This window comes from Prionailurus bengalensis, chromosome A1 (genome assembly GCF_016509475.1).
Source record: "Prionailurus bengalensis isolate Pbe53 chromosome A1, Fcat_Pben_1.1_paternal_pri, whole genome shotgun sequence".
NCBI lineage: Eukaryota > Metazoa > Chordata > Mammalia > Carnivora > Felidae > Prionailurus > Prionailurus bengalensis.
Window position 1 is genome coordinate 157,371,919 of NC_057343.1, and position 13,346 is coordinate 157,385,264.

A 13,346-nucleotide genomic window follows, 5' to 3' on the forward strand; every position below is an offset into this window, starting at 1 on the left:
TTATTTCGGCCTGAGTAGTTTTTAGGTCTTTTATCTCTACTGCAAGGGTTTCTCTGGAGTCTTCTATGATTTTTTTCAACTAGCTGGTGTTCTTATCACTATTGTTCTAAATTCTTGTTCAGGTATATCACTTATATCTGTTTTAGGCAAATCCCTGGTTTTAGTTTCTTCCTGATCTTTCTTGGGAATAGAATTCTTCTGTCTTAACATTTTGTCTAGGTTTCTGTCTTTTACATGGTATATAAAAACTTGTTTTGTTTTCTGCTCCTGAGTGTAATGCTATATTAAGAAGGGGAATATACACTGTCCAGGGCCTGGCGCTTTAAGAAGTGTTTCTGGTATATGCCCTGTGCACTCTGCTATTGTGATTTGGCTGTTCTTTTCCCCAGGTCAGTCCTTTGCAGAGTTCCTCTTTGCTTGTAGTGGGGAGTGTTTGGACCATTAACAAGGTGTGCTTTGATTCATTTGTTATAATAAGCCTGATTAAAAAAAGGAAAGAAAAGTCTTCTACAAAAACTAGAGCAGGAAAAAGAATAACAATAACAACAACAAAAATGGACAAAAATAAAATGGACAAAAAAAAAAAAGATTCCACAGAAAAAGAAAGCAAAAAAAAAAAAAAGATCCAAAAAAACGAGAAAAGGAAAGAAACAAACAAAAAACAAATGAACAAAGAAATTATAATCCTGATTCAAAAAGAAAAGAAAGAAAAAAAGCCTGATCTTATTTCCACCAGAACTGAAGCTGACGCTTTGGAGCACTCTATGATCAGTAGACTTGGTGCATGTGGGGGTCCTTTATTGGTCCTCTGGGGGAGAGGCCAGCTGCGCTGTCTAACAATCAGACCGGCTCTTGTAAAGATTTCCCTACAGGGCACAGAAAAGTGAGTTTTGATGTATGTGGCTCCAGCCTCTACTGGCAGCACTATGTTGCTTGCTGAAGTCTGACCATGCTGGTGGGTGGGAAAAGATGGCTTCACCTGCTCTCTGGTCCCTGGGAAGGAAAGCTTGCACCTGCTGCTGTTCAGGAAGCCCTCACAAGTGTACATTCTCCCCTTCTGTGTCCCAGGCTTCCATCAGATCCCTGCCCTCAACCCTTCTATGCCTGGGCCGTGGACATGCCCAGCATCTAGCTCTCCTGTGTTTCATCTTTGGCACAGAACTGAGATTCAATATTGCAAATCTTCTTACTTTTTTTAATTAAACAAATTTTTAAATATTTATTTATTTTTGAGAAAGAGAGACAGAGCATGAGCTCAGAAGGGGCAGAGAGAGAGGGGGAGTCACAAAGTCTGGAGCAGGATCCAGGCTCTGAGCTGTCAGCACAGAGCCCAACACGGGGCTTAAACTCACGGACTGCGAGATCACGATCTGAGACGAAGTCGGATGCTTAACTGAGCCACCTGGGCACCCCAAAACTCCAAATCTTAAAGGACGCAACAGGGCATGGACTTGCTCCTCCTTGCGGTGATGTGCCTGGTGCCATTCTGTTGCAGAAAGTAGTCCCTTGGCTGGGCAGTCCCATGGAGGTTAGAGAGAAGCACAGCAAAAAGCTGTGAGCACTTTAACCACCTTCTGTGCACACTTCTGTCTCTGTCATAGGAAGGTTGCTTAAAGGTGCCAGCCAGGTCTTTTGTCCTTGTAGAGGCAATATACAGTCTTCCAAATGTACTCCAGGAAGGGGAACTTTCTCTCCCATTGTGACCCAGGGGATCCCCCCATCATGCTGTCCATTCCCAGTCTTCCCGTCTTTCTCCCCAGAAGCACTGCTGCCCACCCAGATCTACTCCAGCGAATGGCACAAACTTCCAGAAATTCAGAATTTCAGCTCCACTGTTGCAGAAACTTGGGATAGTCAGTTCCTCTTGATTCCCCCATCTGTGGTTTTGGAGGAGTGCTTTTCTTGCGCAAACCCAGCAACCTACTCTCTCTCCTCTCTGTGAAAAGGCCTCCCACCTCCTGCAGCATTGTGGCTTTTCTCTCTCCCCGTTCCCCTCTCCGCACCGCATACCTGCCACATTCTCTTCTTGATGTTATACAGAATCTTCACTTAATCCGCAGATTGATTTCCTAGGTGTTCAAAATGATGTGATGTTGATGTAGCTGTGTTCCGGGGACGAGACTTCCAGGGTCTGCCTAGTACACCACCATCTTAACTCCTCCCCTGACCAATTTAAATGTTAAACCAAATTTGTATTCCTGAGATAAAGTGTACTTCATCATAGTGTAGTATCCATTTTTAATAATTGCAGATTCTTCAGATATTTTAAAAATTTTGTCTCTTCAATGTGCAAAACTGACAACTGTAAAAATATATAAACTACATATCATGGATTTTTTTCCCTCCCTAAATAGGAATGAAGAAATGGATGCTCACTCTGATCATTTCTTTTCAGCATTTTGCTACAGGTGCTAGGCAATATAGTAAGACAAAGAGAATAAGAGGAATGGAGTCAGATATAAAGAAATAAAAATGTCGTTATTTCTAAAAGGTATGGTCATATAATAAATAATTTACCCAGAAAAGCTGTTAGAACTAATTAGTGAATTTAGCAAGATGACGGGATAATAAGTCACTGTACAAAATTAATGGTGTTTTTATATTCTAGTGATGAACAATTGGAAATTAAAATTTAAAAATATATTACCTTTTTTTGGCAATTTTTGTGTGTGTGTGGGTGTGTGTATATTATTTTCTAATTATTTATGTCATTTGCATGGGGTTCTCTGAGCTTCATGGACATGTAGTTTTTTTTTATCTTTTATTAACTACGGAAAATTCTCAGCCACCAAGTTTTAAATTCTTCTGTTGGGTTCTTTTTCTTGCACTCTGTTACCTTTGTTTAAGACCATTTAATTCATTTCCACAGTTTATGCATGTTCTGTTTTTAACTTTTTTTCCCATTTTTGTGTTTTCAGTTGGATAATTTCTATTGACCTATCATCAAGTTCATTACCTTTTCATTTGTTTGCAATCTGTTCATTAGCCTGTCAAAAAGATTATTGTTTTGACAGTAACTTTTATTTCTATCAGTTTTTTTTTTTTTTTTTTTTTTTTTGAGAGAGAGCATGTGCATACACCTGCACAAGTGGGGAACTGCCAGAAGGAGCAGGAGGGAGAATCCTAAACAGGCATCACACCCAGTGCAGATATCAAGGCAAACCTTGATTCCATGATCTTGGGATCATGGATCATTTTTAAACTATTTTGTTTTCTTTGTTTGTTTGTTTATTTATTTATTTTGAGAGAGAGAGGATAGGGGAGGGGCAGAGAGAGAGGAAGAGAGAGAAGCCCAAGCAAGCCCCGCACTGTCAGCACAGAGCCTGGTCCTGGGCTGGATCTCAGAAACCGTGAGATCATGACCTGAGCTGACATCAAGAGTCAGTCACTTAACCAACTGAGCCACCCAGGTTCCCCTCTACCATTTTTAATGTACCCTATGCACAGTTCCTAATCTCTTAATGCAATTTGATCACTTTATCCATTGTATAACATTTCAGTCATAGTTATTTTAGTGTTGTTTTTTTTTTTTAATTTTTATTTATTTTTGAGAGAGAGACGTAGAACGTGAGCATGGGAGGCGCAGAGAGAGAGGGAAACACAGAATCTGAAGCAGGCTCCAGGCTCCAAGCTGTCAGCACAGAGCCGGACGTGGGGCTCAAACTCATGAACCGTGAGATCATGACCTGAACCGAAGTCAGAGGCTTATTAACCCACTGAGCCACCCAGGCGCCCCACAGTCATAGTTATTTTAAAGTCACTTTCTGGTAATTTCAACAAGTGAATCATCTCTCTATGCTTTATATTGCTTTGTCTCTTGACAGTGGTTTGTTTTTCTTGCTTTTTGTGTATGTCTTTTTTATTGCATGTTTAGATATCACAGTACAATAGGGGCTGAGGTAAATACTTCTATCCAACAATGGGCTTACTTTTTCTGTAAGGTAGTTAGTATGGGTAGTTAATCTTGTCAGTCGTTGAGCAGGCACTGGGTTTTCTTAATGCTATAGTTACTTCAATGCATCCTTTCTGATTACTCCAGCAGTAGATGGAATACAGTTTCTTTGTCCTTGGCATGGAACCTGGGTTGCTGGAGGGGTTTTAATCAATGTTTCTCACTTTCAGCTTTCAATAGTCCCTGCATTGCTAGGTCACAGAAGGACTCTGTCATCATTGTCTCCCTGTCTTGCTTGTTACTAATATCTAGCTGGTTGGGGGTAAGAGTGGATGTGTTTTTGGTTCTGCTAGAAAGACTTCAGCCTTTTTCTTTTTTTTTTTTTTTTTAAAGTAGGCTCCATGCCCAGCTTGGAGCCCAATGTGGGGCTTGAACTCATGACGCCAAGATCAAGATCTGAGCTGAAATCAAGAGTCAGACACTTAATCGACTGAGCCACCCAGGCACCCCTGGATATGCTTCAGTTTTAAGCATTCTTTGTGTTCTTGGTCTCTGAGGTTGGGACTTTGTTAATATTTGTGTCTCAGTCCCTCATGGCAGAGAAATTCTGCCTTGTATGTGTTGTTAGGGTTTTGACAACAGAGAATTTCTAGCCTATGTCCCAGTATTAGATCTTTGCTTTCTATTGATGCAGGAACCTAGGTTTGGCTGGCATTTTTTTCTGTCCCTTCTGCAGGGACAGATGGCTTTTGTTTCTGTTTCTTATCTAGAAATAGTGAATTGTTTTTTGGGTTGTGCAGCAGGAGATTTTCCTGTTCCTTTCCCAAAGGCGCATGGGTTTTACTTACACTCTCCCAACAGAAGCTGTGCATCTTTTCCTGGGTTCTGAAAGTATAAGACTTCTTACCTTAACCACATGACTTAAGATGTTACCTCGTATGAGAGAAGAATCCAGGGAAGTGGACCTAGTTTTAGGTCTATCTCTTGATGGCAGCCAATCCCCACTGAGCCACCTATGCTACGAGTAGGGACTCCCATTGGTATCTGCCCTAATTCTTTTTCATAAATGCTTAATAGAGGCCTATGGCAAAGAGCTTGCAACTGACTACAGGCTTTGCTTGAGTCACTTACTCCCAAATATTATAAATTGTCATGGTACTTGCACTTGACTCTTAAATTTGTTAGAATTTTATCTGATTCTTACTTTTATGACAGCTACTTCTCTCTAGCACCCTGGCAAAATGAAATAGTTTTGACTGTCCATTCTCTTCACAAAGGGGCTTATTATTATCACTCTTAAGGAAAGTTAAGTTTCTTGGTTGGCTTGTTACCTCAGTTCTCTGATAGGTTCGTGAAAGGTTAAAGGTTCTGTAGATTATTTGGCTTTTTCTTATTGTTAGGTAATAACAGTGTTCTCTCGTGGCTTTCTATATCCTAGGCACAAGTAGAACTTTCATGAAACTTTGGGGATGTTAAAAGTTAATCAAAAACTAATTTTTTAAAAGAATGCTGGCAACTGTAGTTCCTTTTTAGTGGTTTAGAATGATTTCCTTGGAGGTATGTTGCCTTCTGAGGTAGCTACATCCCTAAACTTCTTTCATTATTCTTTGGACTTAAGGAGGTGACTTTTCCTTAGGGAATAAAGTCAGTATTCTTGATTCTTAAAAATATTTCCCATATCAAGAAATGGATAAGCAAAAAGAATATCATGATTTCTTCAACATCTTTGAACAACTTATAATTTAAGAAATCACTATAGGACTTATTCTACATGACACTCACATAGCCCAGGGGCACTTAATTCTTTCAGAAAGTTCTACTCCTACTCTAAGGAAGTAATTGATTTAGATGATGTGACTGAATATACTTTAAAAAAATACTTTCTATACTATTTACATTTTTATTTAGAGTTCTGGAGGCTGGAAAAGCAAATGTTATTTTACCAAAAAGCTCACCAAGTGAAATAACTCACGTGATTGCCAGTAATGCAAGAATCAAGGCTGAGCAAGAAAAAGACAACTTTAAAGCTCCATTTTATCCAATTCAGTATCTAGGGGATTTTCTTTTAGAGGTAAGCAAAACAAATGGTAAACATTTTTGAGTGTTTATTTTATAAAATATTGATATTGTGAAATATGTTAAAAATTATGTTCTGAATTTTAAAAATACAATGATTAGAAATACATTTGACTCTTGAACTGCACAGATCCACTTTATAAACAGACTTTTCAGTAAGTTGAGTACTGTAAGTGTATTTTATTTATGATTTTAACATTTTTTTTCTTTAGCTTTGTTACAAGAATATAGTACATAATACATACAAAATATAAAATAATATGTTAGCTACATACTGGTACAGTGTCTGGTCAACAGAGGCTATTAAGTCTTTGGGGGGCTGAAAGTTATATGTGGAGTTTGAACTTTGGCAGGAGGTGTTCTTGCCCCTAATCTCCACATTGTTCAAGGGTCGGCTATGATTAAAATGACATATTCTTAAAGGCTATAGCTCTCAGTTTTTTAAATATTTGAGAATATTTCTGATAAATGTGAAAGAATCTTGCTTGTTAAAGTTTTCAGTGCTTTAGTGATGTTTACTACAAAACAATTTTAGCGTTTTAATGTCAGTATAAATAAAATAGCAGTATCATGTAGTATCACGTAAGAATTTGTAATTTTCCCATGGGAAAGGAGGAAGCTGTTTCTAAGGATTTAGAAATACTGTTCTGTCCTATTCCTCTGCCTCCCTCTTCCCACTTTGTGCAAATACCACTTCTTAAGTTGTTTGAATAGGAACAGTCCTAGAAGGAATTGTCTGGAGATAAGAATTTTTAAGAAGGGTCACTCAAGGTAAAAGAGAAACCTCAGTGTGTCTAAAAACTACACTTTGATCTTCTAGGAAAAACTGGCTCCTTGCATGTTAACATCTCAATAAATGCTATAACCTTTTACCTAATAATTTATATTAGAGACCTGGGAATCACCCTTGAAACCTTCCTTTCCCTGATTCCCCACATCTTGTCAATCACCAAATCCTATTGATTTTATTATCTTAAATACCACTTGAAATCACTGTGCTTTTTTCTTCCTATATTAACATCATATTGAGTTCATCCTCTTTCCCCTGCCCTCCTGGAATAGACTCTTAATTATTCATCTTTTTACTCTACCTTTTAACTCTTGCTAATCTACTGATTACTCTTAACCTTTTCCTAGTCCATTCTTCTTCCTTCAGAAGGAGCAGCCAAAATGCTCTAAAACAACTCTAATTCTGTCACTGTCCTGTTTAACCCTCCAGTGGCTTTCCATTGCCTTTAGGATATAGTCCTAAACTTGTAACAATGGCTTAAAAGTTCCCCACAGAATCCTTGTCAGTCCTGCCTTTAAGGCACATCCTGCTCTACTTTTCTGCACTCAGCTCTCAATAACAAAACTTTCTTCTGCCTGAAAAAGCCTTCACCGGTATTCTCTCACTCCCTGTGCCTGTGTGCCTTCTGTCTGTTCATCATTCAAGTTGCAGTTAGAATGATGCCTCTTCAAGGAAGCCTCCCTTACCCTTTGCTAAAACAGGTTCACCTATAATTGTCCTCATAGCATTATTTTGCTTTATAATTCTTACCACATTTGTAATTAATCAGCTGGCTGATTACTTGGTTAATGTCTGCTTTCCCCATCTAAACCAGAAGAACCATGTCATCAAGATGATGTCTGACTTTTCCATGATTATATCCAGTCATCTTGTATGAAGCTTGGCACATGGGTTCTCAGTTTTATTAGGTAAACAGAGAAATTATGAAATATCTCTGAGTCTTCCAAGAGTAGATGTAATATATTACTCTAGAATTACCTTTCCCTACTGAGTAGCAGCAATGTAGATTGGAAATTTGACCTTAATTCAAGGGATGGATCTGCTTGCACTATGGATGATCTCATTGTCCTTGATAATGATGGTTCTTGGAATGGGCATGTGAGCCAGTTTTGATCCATGAGACATGAAGAGTGGTATGTAAGAGTTTCTGGGAAGTTTCTTCATTCTTCTGAAAAGACCACCACTGGCATTCTGGCTCCTGCTAAATGTGAACATGGAATAATGTAACCTAAATTATTACTAGCAGCCAATTTTTGACCATGAGGAGAGGTAACCTTAGGAATAAACCAGCCTTGTAGATAGCAAAATATACAAACAATGTGGATCCTTACAGAGATACTTGAGTTACTAGATCAGCCAACACTAAAACCTGTCTTGGCCCTGGACCACATTACCATTCTGTGCTGTAAAACATGGCCGTGTTATTTATATTACTTTGAATTGGTTTTCTATTACTTGCAGCCAGAAGCATCCTATCTGATCTACCTATCTGAATAGTTTAATGGTAGCCTTTACTGTTAATAGAGTGAAAGCCATTCTTAACTAGTTTGGTAAAAGTATATAAATTTTTTTTCTATGGAAAGAAATGAATAAAGTGTAAAATTTAATATGCTTTATCCATAGTCTTAGTCTTATTTTACTGCAGTAATATGACAGCATTCAGATTCAGTTGTTGAAATATTATAAGGCAGCAATAGTATACCAAGTAAAAGTAGCAAATAATCTATAACTTAGATTTATTTTTAGAATATATTGTTTTATAAGTTCTAGATTAGGCAGCTGGGAGTTCATAGCCATTTATTCCAAATAAGGAAGGCATTTTGTGATCACTTATGATCAGAAAATAGTTACCTTCATTGTAGTATCTTCTTCTACCACTTTGTCTTATAGCATATCACATTCCTCATTAGTTGGATTCTGAAGTGTCCTCTGAGAGTTGCCATGTAAAATGAGTTGAAAGTTACAACCAATTGTTTAAAAAAAAAAAAAAAGTTTAACCTACTTATACTTATTTGGAAAGCTCCTGAGTAACAGAATCAGGGATCTGTTTATTTAGTTCAGGCTTATAGATCCTTATTGAAGAATTTTGATGTACCAGGCACTGTGCTGAGGAGTAGGGAAAATAAATAAGACCACGTGTCAGACTTCAAGGTGCTTACTATTTAGTTAGTGGTGAAAACAGTACATGGAAACTGTTAATTACATTTAGTGTATAGTGTGTATTGTACGTTGGCAAATTTAAGTACAAGGGATAGGTATTTAGAGAAACAGGTGACTAATGTATCTCAATTGTTTGGCCCAAAGAAGGCCTCACGAAAAAAGAGAAGATATTTAGGAATACTTAAAACTTCTTTTGACTATCAGCCTAAGAAAGAAAGTAAAAAGAGAAATATAACAGGAACAATAGAAAAAACATACACTTTTTGTGGCAGATCAACTAATTTGTGACCCAGATGTATAGTTTATTAGTTTTCTGACGGTAGGAAAGTAATTTAACCTGAGACTGAATTTCTTTTTTTGTGCATCAAAGTTCATACTTTCTCATTTTGGTTGTTGTGAAAACTATTAAAAATGTTACTCTGGACTAATATTTATTGAATGATTATTATGTGTCAGGCTCTGTGCTAAGCATTATTCATTCTTCCTTCCCTCCCTTCTTTCCTTCCTGTAGTCTCCATACAGCATGGGCTCTAACTCATGATCCCAGTATCAAGAGTCAAATGACCTTCTGACTGAGCCAGCCAGGCACCCCTCATGTTCCTGTGTCTATGTATTATAGCCTCATTTTATAGTTGGTGAAATGAGGTAGAGTCATGTTAAATTATTTTTCCATGCTCCTACAACTGGCATGTGTCAGACCAAAAATTTAGAGTCAAGCACTCAGTAAAAAGACTTTTCTTGAACTCCCTTTCCTTTACTCATTTTGGATATTAATAGATTTCCTTGATATTCACCTGGTCTCTTTCTGGGTATTAAAAATACTTAATTCTGTAAACAGTACTAGAACCAGTAGTCAATCATAAGATCTTGAGACATCATTTAAGAATCAGAGTATAAATAATAGTTAAGAACCATGTAGAGCACTCTTTCTCTACTTGACCTCTCTGATTCTTCATGTCTTCTCATGAAGTCATTCACGTTGTGTGGTAAATGCCATGGCTGAATCAAATAATAAGACTTGAAGACCAGAGCCTATCCATACCTAAGTACCAAATAGTACACCGCATCAAATACTGAATCAGAAGTCAGGCCAACTGTTACTGCACACTATGCTACTCTCCTCCTAGATAATAGAATAATTTACTGAATAAGTAGGCTTTGGGTCATCTATCTGGAACATAGCATTATACTGTATAAAAGAGACTAGACATAACCCTTTTTGCCTAGGTCATATAGGAGACAAACACTTAACACAATGCCTAGTACATAGTTGGCACTAAAGGAATATTTATAAAAAGAATTAAGAAATGAATATGTACAGATAAATAAAATAATTCCTATATATTTCATTAAAGTAGCCAATTAGAGTATTGGTGGTTTGGAGAAAATTATATGTTGATCATTTGTTTAGCTCTAAAAATATGGATGATTTTAAAAATCTTGTATATGCCGTGGTTTATCAGGTTATGATTTTTAATTGTTTAATTTATGTAGAGTACTTGCATTATAAATCTTAATTCACAGATCAGTGTATAACATCTGAAACAGATACATAAGTAAATATATTCAGGATTAGAAAACAGTATGTTCTTGCTAGTTGTTAATGATAATGGAATGTTCTGTTGAGTATTGTGTTTTACTGGAATCCATGTGGGATTAATTCATTCTGTATTTTAGACATTTTTTGATGATCTGGGCTTGAGGATTTATCCTCCCATTGTCAACCAGGTAAAATTTAAAGCCAGATATTTACTTTTATCCCACTTCAAGGTGTGCTTGTACATTCAGAGTACTTCTTTCTTTCATGCCAGGAATAGGAAGGAAGAAAGGTATTCCTTTTTCATAGTTTTCGTTTTTACCTTCCTGAATAACTGAAAGATGTCCGTCAGGTACTCCCAGGAATTCTTCTCTGATTGGAAGATTGCAGCCTGCTTAAAGGACCGTCTGTGTACACAGGAATCCCAGTACAAGTGAAAGGGAACCAAAGATGATACCATAGGCCTTACCCATTTCAATTTCTATCATAATTGTTTTTTAAGAGGACAGTGATTCTTTAGTCTCAGTGTAAAGGTAGTTAATCTCTGAATACTCTTCTGTAAGGGCATTGTGGGATCTGTTAGGAACTCATCTTTGCTTCCTTCTCTTTACCCCACTAAACTTTTAGAATTCTATGTATAGGTACATATGCAAATGTCTTTAACATTATTGGTAGGTGGTTTATGAATTCAGTTTGGATTTCTTGGCAAGAGAAATTTTAAATATTTGAGATAGAGTTAGGTAAAAATGATTGTTTATCTCTGTTCAAGTAAAATAGGAGCTGTGAATTCATCTGTTAAGCCTCTTTTCCTCTTTGTATGTAGTAGACTTTCCGATGAGAAGTCTTACCAGTAAAAAGCTGAAAAATTATCTGGCATGTAATCTATAATCTGAAACTTTTCTATCTATATTATACCTTTAACTTGGTCAGGAATGAGATAAAATACTTCTGTTCATGATTATTCATAAAAAGGATTAATTGTTGCTAGACCAACAAAGCATTACATTTTTTGGAGATACACAGAAATCACTTTATTAGGACCTTTGTTTTGAAGTTTTTTTTTTTTTTTCTGGAAAGAATTTATTGGTAATAACTTCTGATATAGGAGAATGCATTTTACCTATTAACTAAAGGATTTTGCAATTATAGATACATTTGGTTAACATAAAAAAGTACATAATGTTGAAATTATACTTAACTGATTGTCTGAACCATTTATATATACGTACAGAGAGAAATTCAGAATGATGAAGATTCCCAGACCAATTCTGTTTGGAATAAACATAGCAATCAGGAAAAAAACAAAGATTTCTGGAAGGATAGGGGATTTCTTGAAATGAAAGGTGCCTTAAAAGAGACCATGCATAGAACCCAGGTAAAACTTTATGGGCCAAAAATGTATATTTCTGGTTCTTATGTAATTGTTTGAGATGCAATATGGCAATGTAGAAATAACACAAATTTTGGAATCAGAGCTAGTATTTGAACCCAGCTCTATGTTTTATTGTGTGTGATTTGAGCTTACCAAGATACTGCCCTATGTCTCCTCAGACTCTTATTGAAATAATGCATATATGCATATAGAAACACACAGTTCCTAGTATGTAGTGTGTTCTCAGCACATGAGAATTACTTAAAATTCCCCTGTATTTTTAATATGGATGTGTTTCTTATAAAGGACTCTTATCTGTCAGCAATATGTGTATTCATAATTCATGATCTGAAGTCTAGTATTTTGCTGCATACAGAACAAAATTTTTTTAATGATACAAATGAATTCTGTTTTGAGTAAGGAAAACAAACAGGAAGTACTTTGAACTTGGAGCAATGAAATGTACCTTAAGGAAGCATGTATGTGGCTCTCATGTAATATTTTTCAAATAGCAGCAACCAAAAAAAGGCATTATTAGTTTTATCCTAGAATAGCTAATGTTTAAGTATGCTCAATTTCATATTGTGTTTTATAAAACAGACTCTTTAGTTGATGTACCAAGTTCTATACCTAGTAATTATTATTACTTAACCTAAACTAAAATGTTTTTAAATGTGACGAGAAAGAAATTAAAAATTTTGTTTTCACTGCATCTTTTACTGCATCAGAAATTTTACAAAGAGCATTTGAAGTAGTATTTGGAACTTCATAAAATGAACAGTGCCTTAAATTATATGTGGAGAGATTAGATAAAACTTTACAACAGATTAAAATATTAATGCAATTTTTTCTGGCTTTTCCAAAGTATAATTGATATTTATGTGATTTATAAGACTGCTTTCTATGACTACATGTACATGGTCTTAATAAGAGGCTTTTTGAGTCAGTCTATGAAAAATGCGTTATAAACCACTGTATAAAAATTTTGACATATAGAAAGGAATTTAAAATGGAGTTACTGGGGCGCCTGGGTGGCTCAGTCGGTTAAGCATCCGACTTCAGCTCAGGTTACGATCTCAAGGTCCGTGAGTTCGGGCCCCGCTTCGGGCTCTGTGCTGATGTCTCAGAGCCTGGAGCCTGTTTCAGATTCTGTGTCTCCCTCTCTCTGACCCTCCCCTGTTCATGCTCTGTCTCTCTCTGTCTCAAAAATAAATAAACGTTAAAAAAAAAATTTAAAAAAATAAAATAAAATGGAGTTACTAAAATAAACTTAGTTTTTATTTAACATGGAAAAAATCAAATGGAGATTTTGTGAAAGATAGGGAAATTAAGAAAAAGACATCAATTTATATTGGATTTAAAATTCAGGTAGAAATTTCTATTTTTAAAAATAAGTTTCTTTGTACAAAAAGCAGACTCTTAAATATAGAGAACTGGTGATTATCAGAGGGGAGGTGGGTGACAGGATGGGTGAAATAGGTGAACTTTGTTAAAGAGTACACTTACCATGATGAGCACT

General features: G+C 36.3%; 1 protein-coding gene across 1 annotated transcript in view; it reads left to right on the forward strand.

Moving 5' to 3' along the window:
* SLF1 (SMC5-SMC6 complex localization factor 1) overlaps positions 1–13,346 on the forward strand; it is an 81,120-nt gene that overhangs the window by 19,161 nt on the left and 48,613 nt on the right. Inside the window, exons 5-6 of the mRNA XM_043593667.1 lie at positions 5,801–5,963; positions 11,687–11,830. Of these exons, the coding sequence (XP_043449602.1) occupies positions 5,801–5,963; positions 11,687–11,830 (307 nt within the window). The remainder of the gene's footprint in view (positions 1–5,800; positions 5,964–11,686; positions 11,831–13,346) is intronic.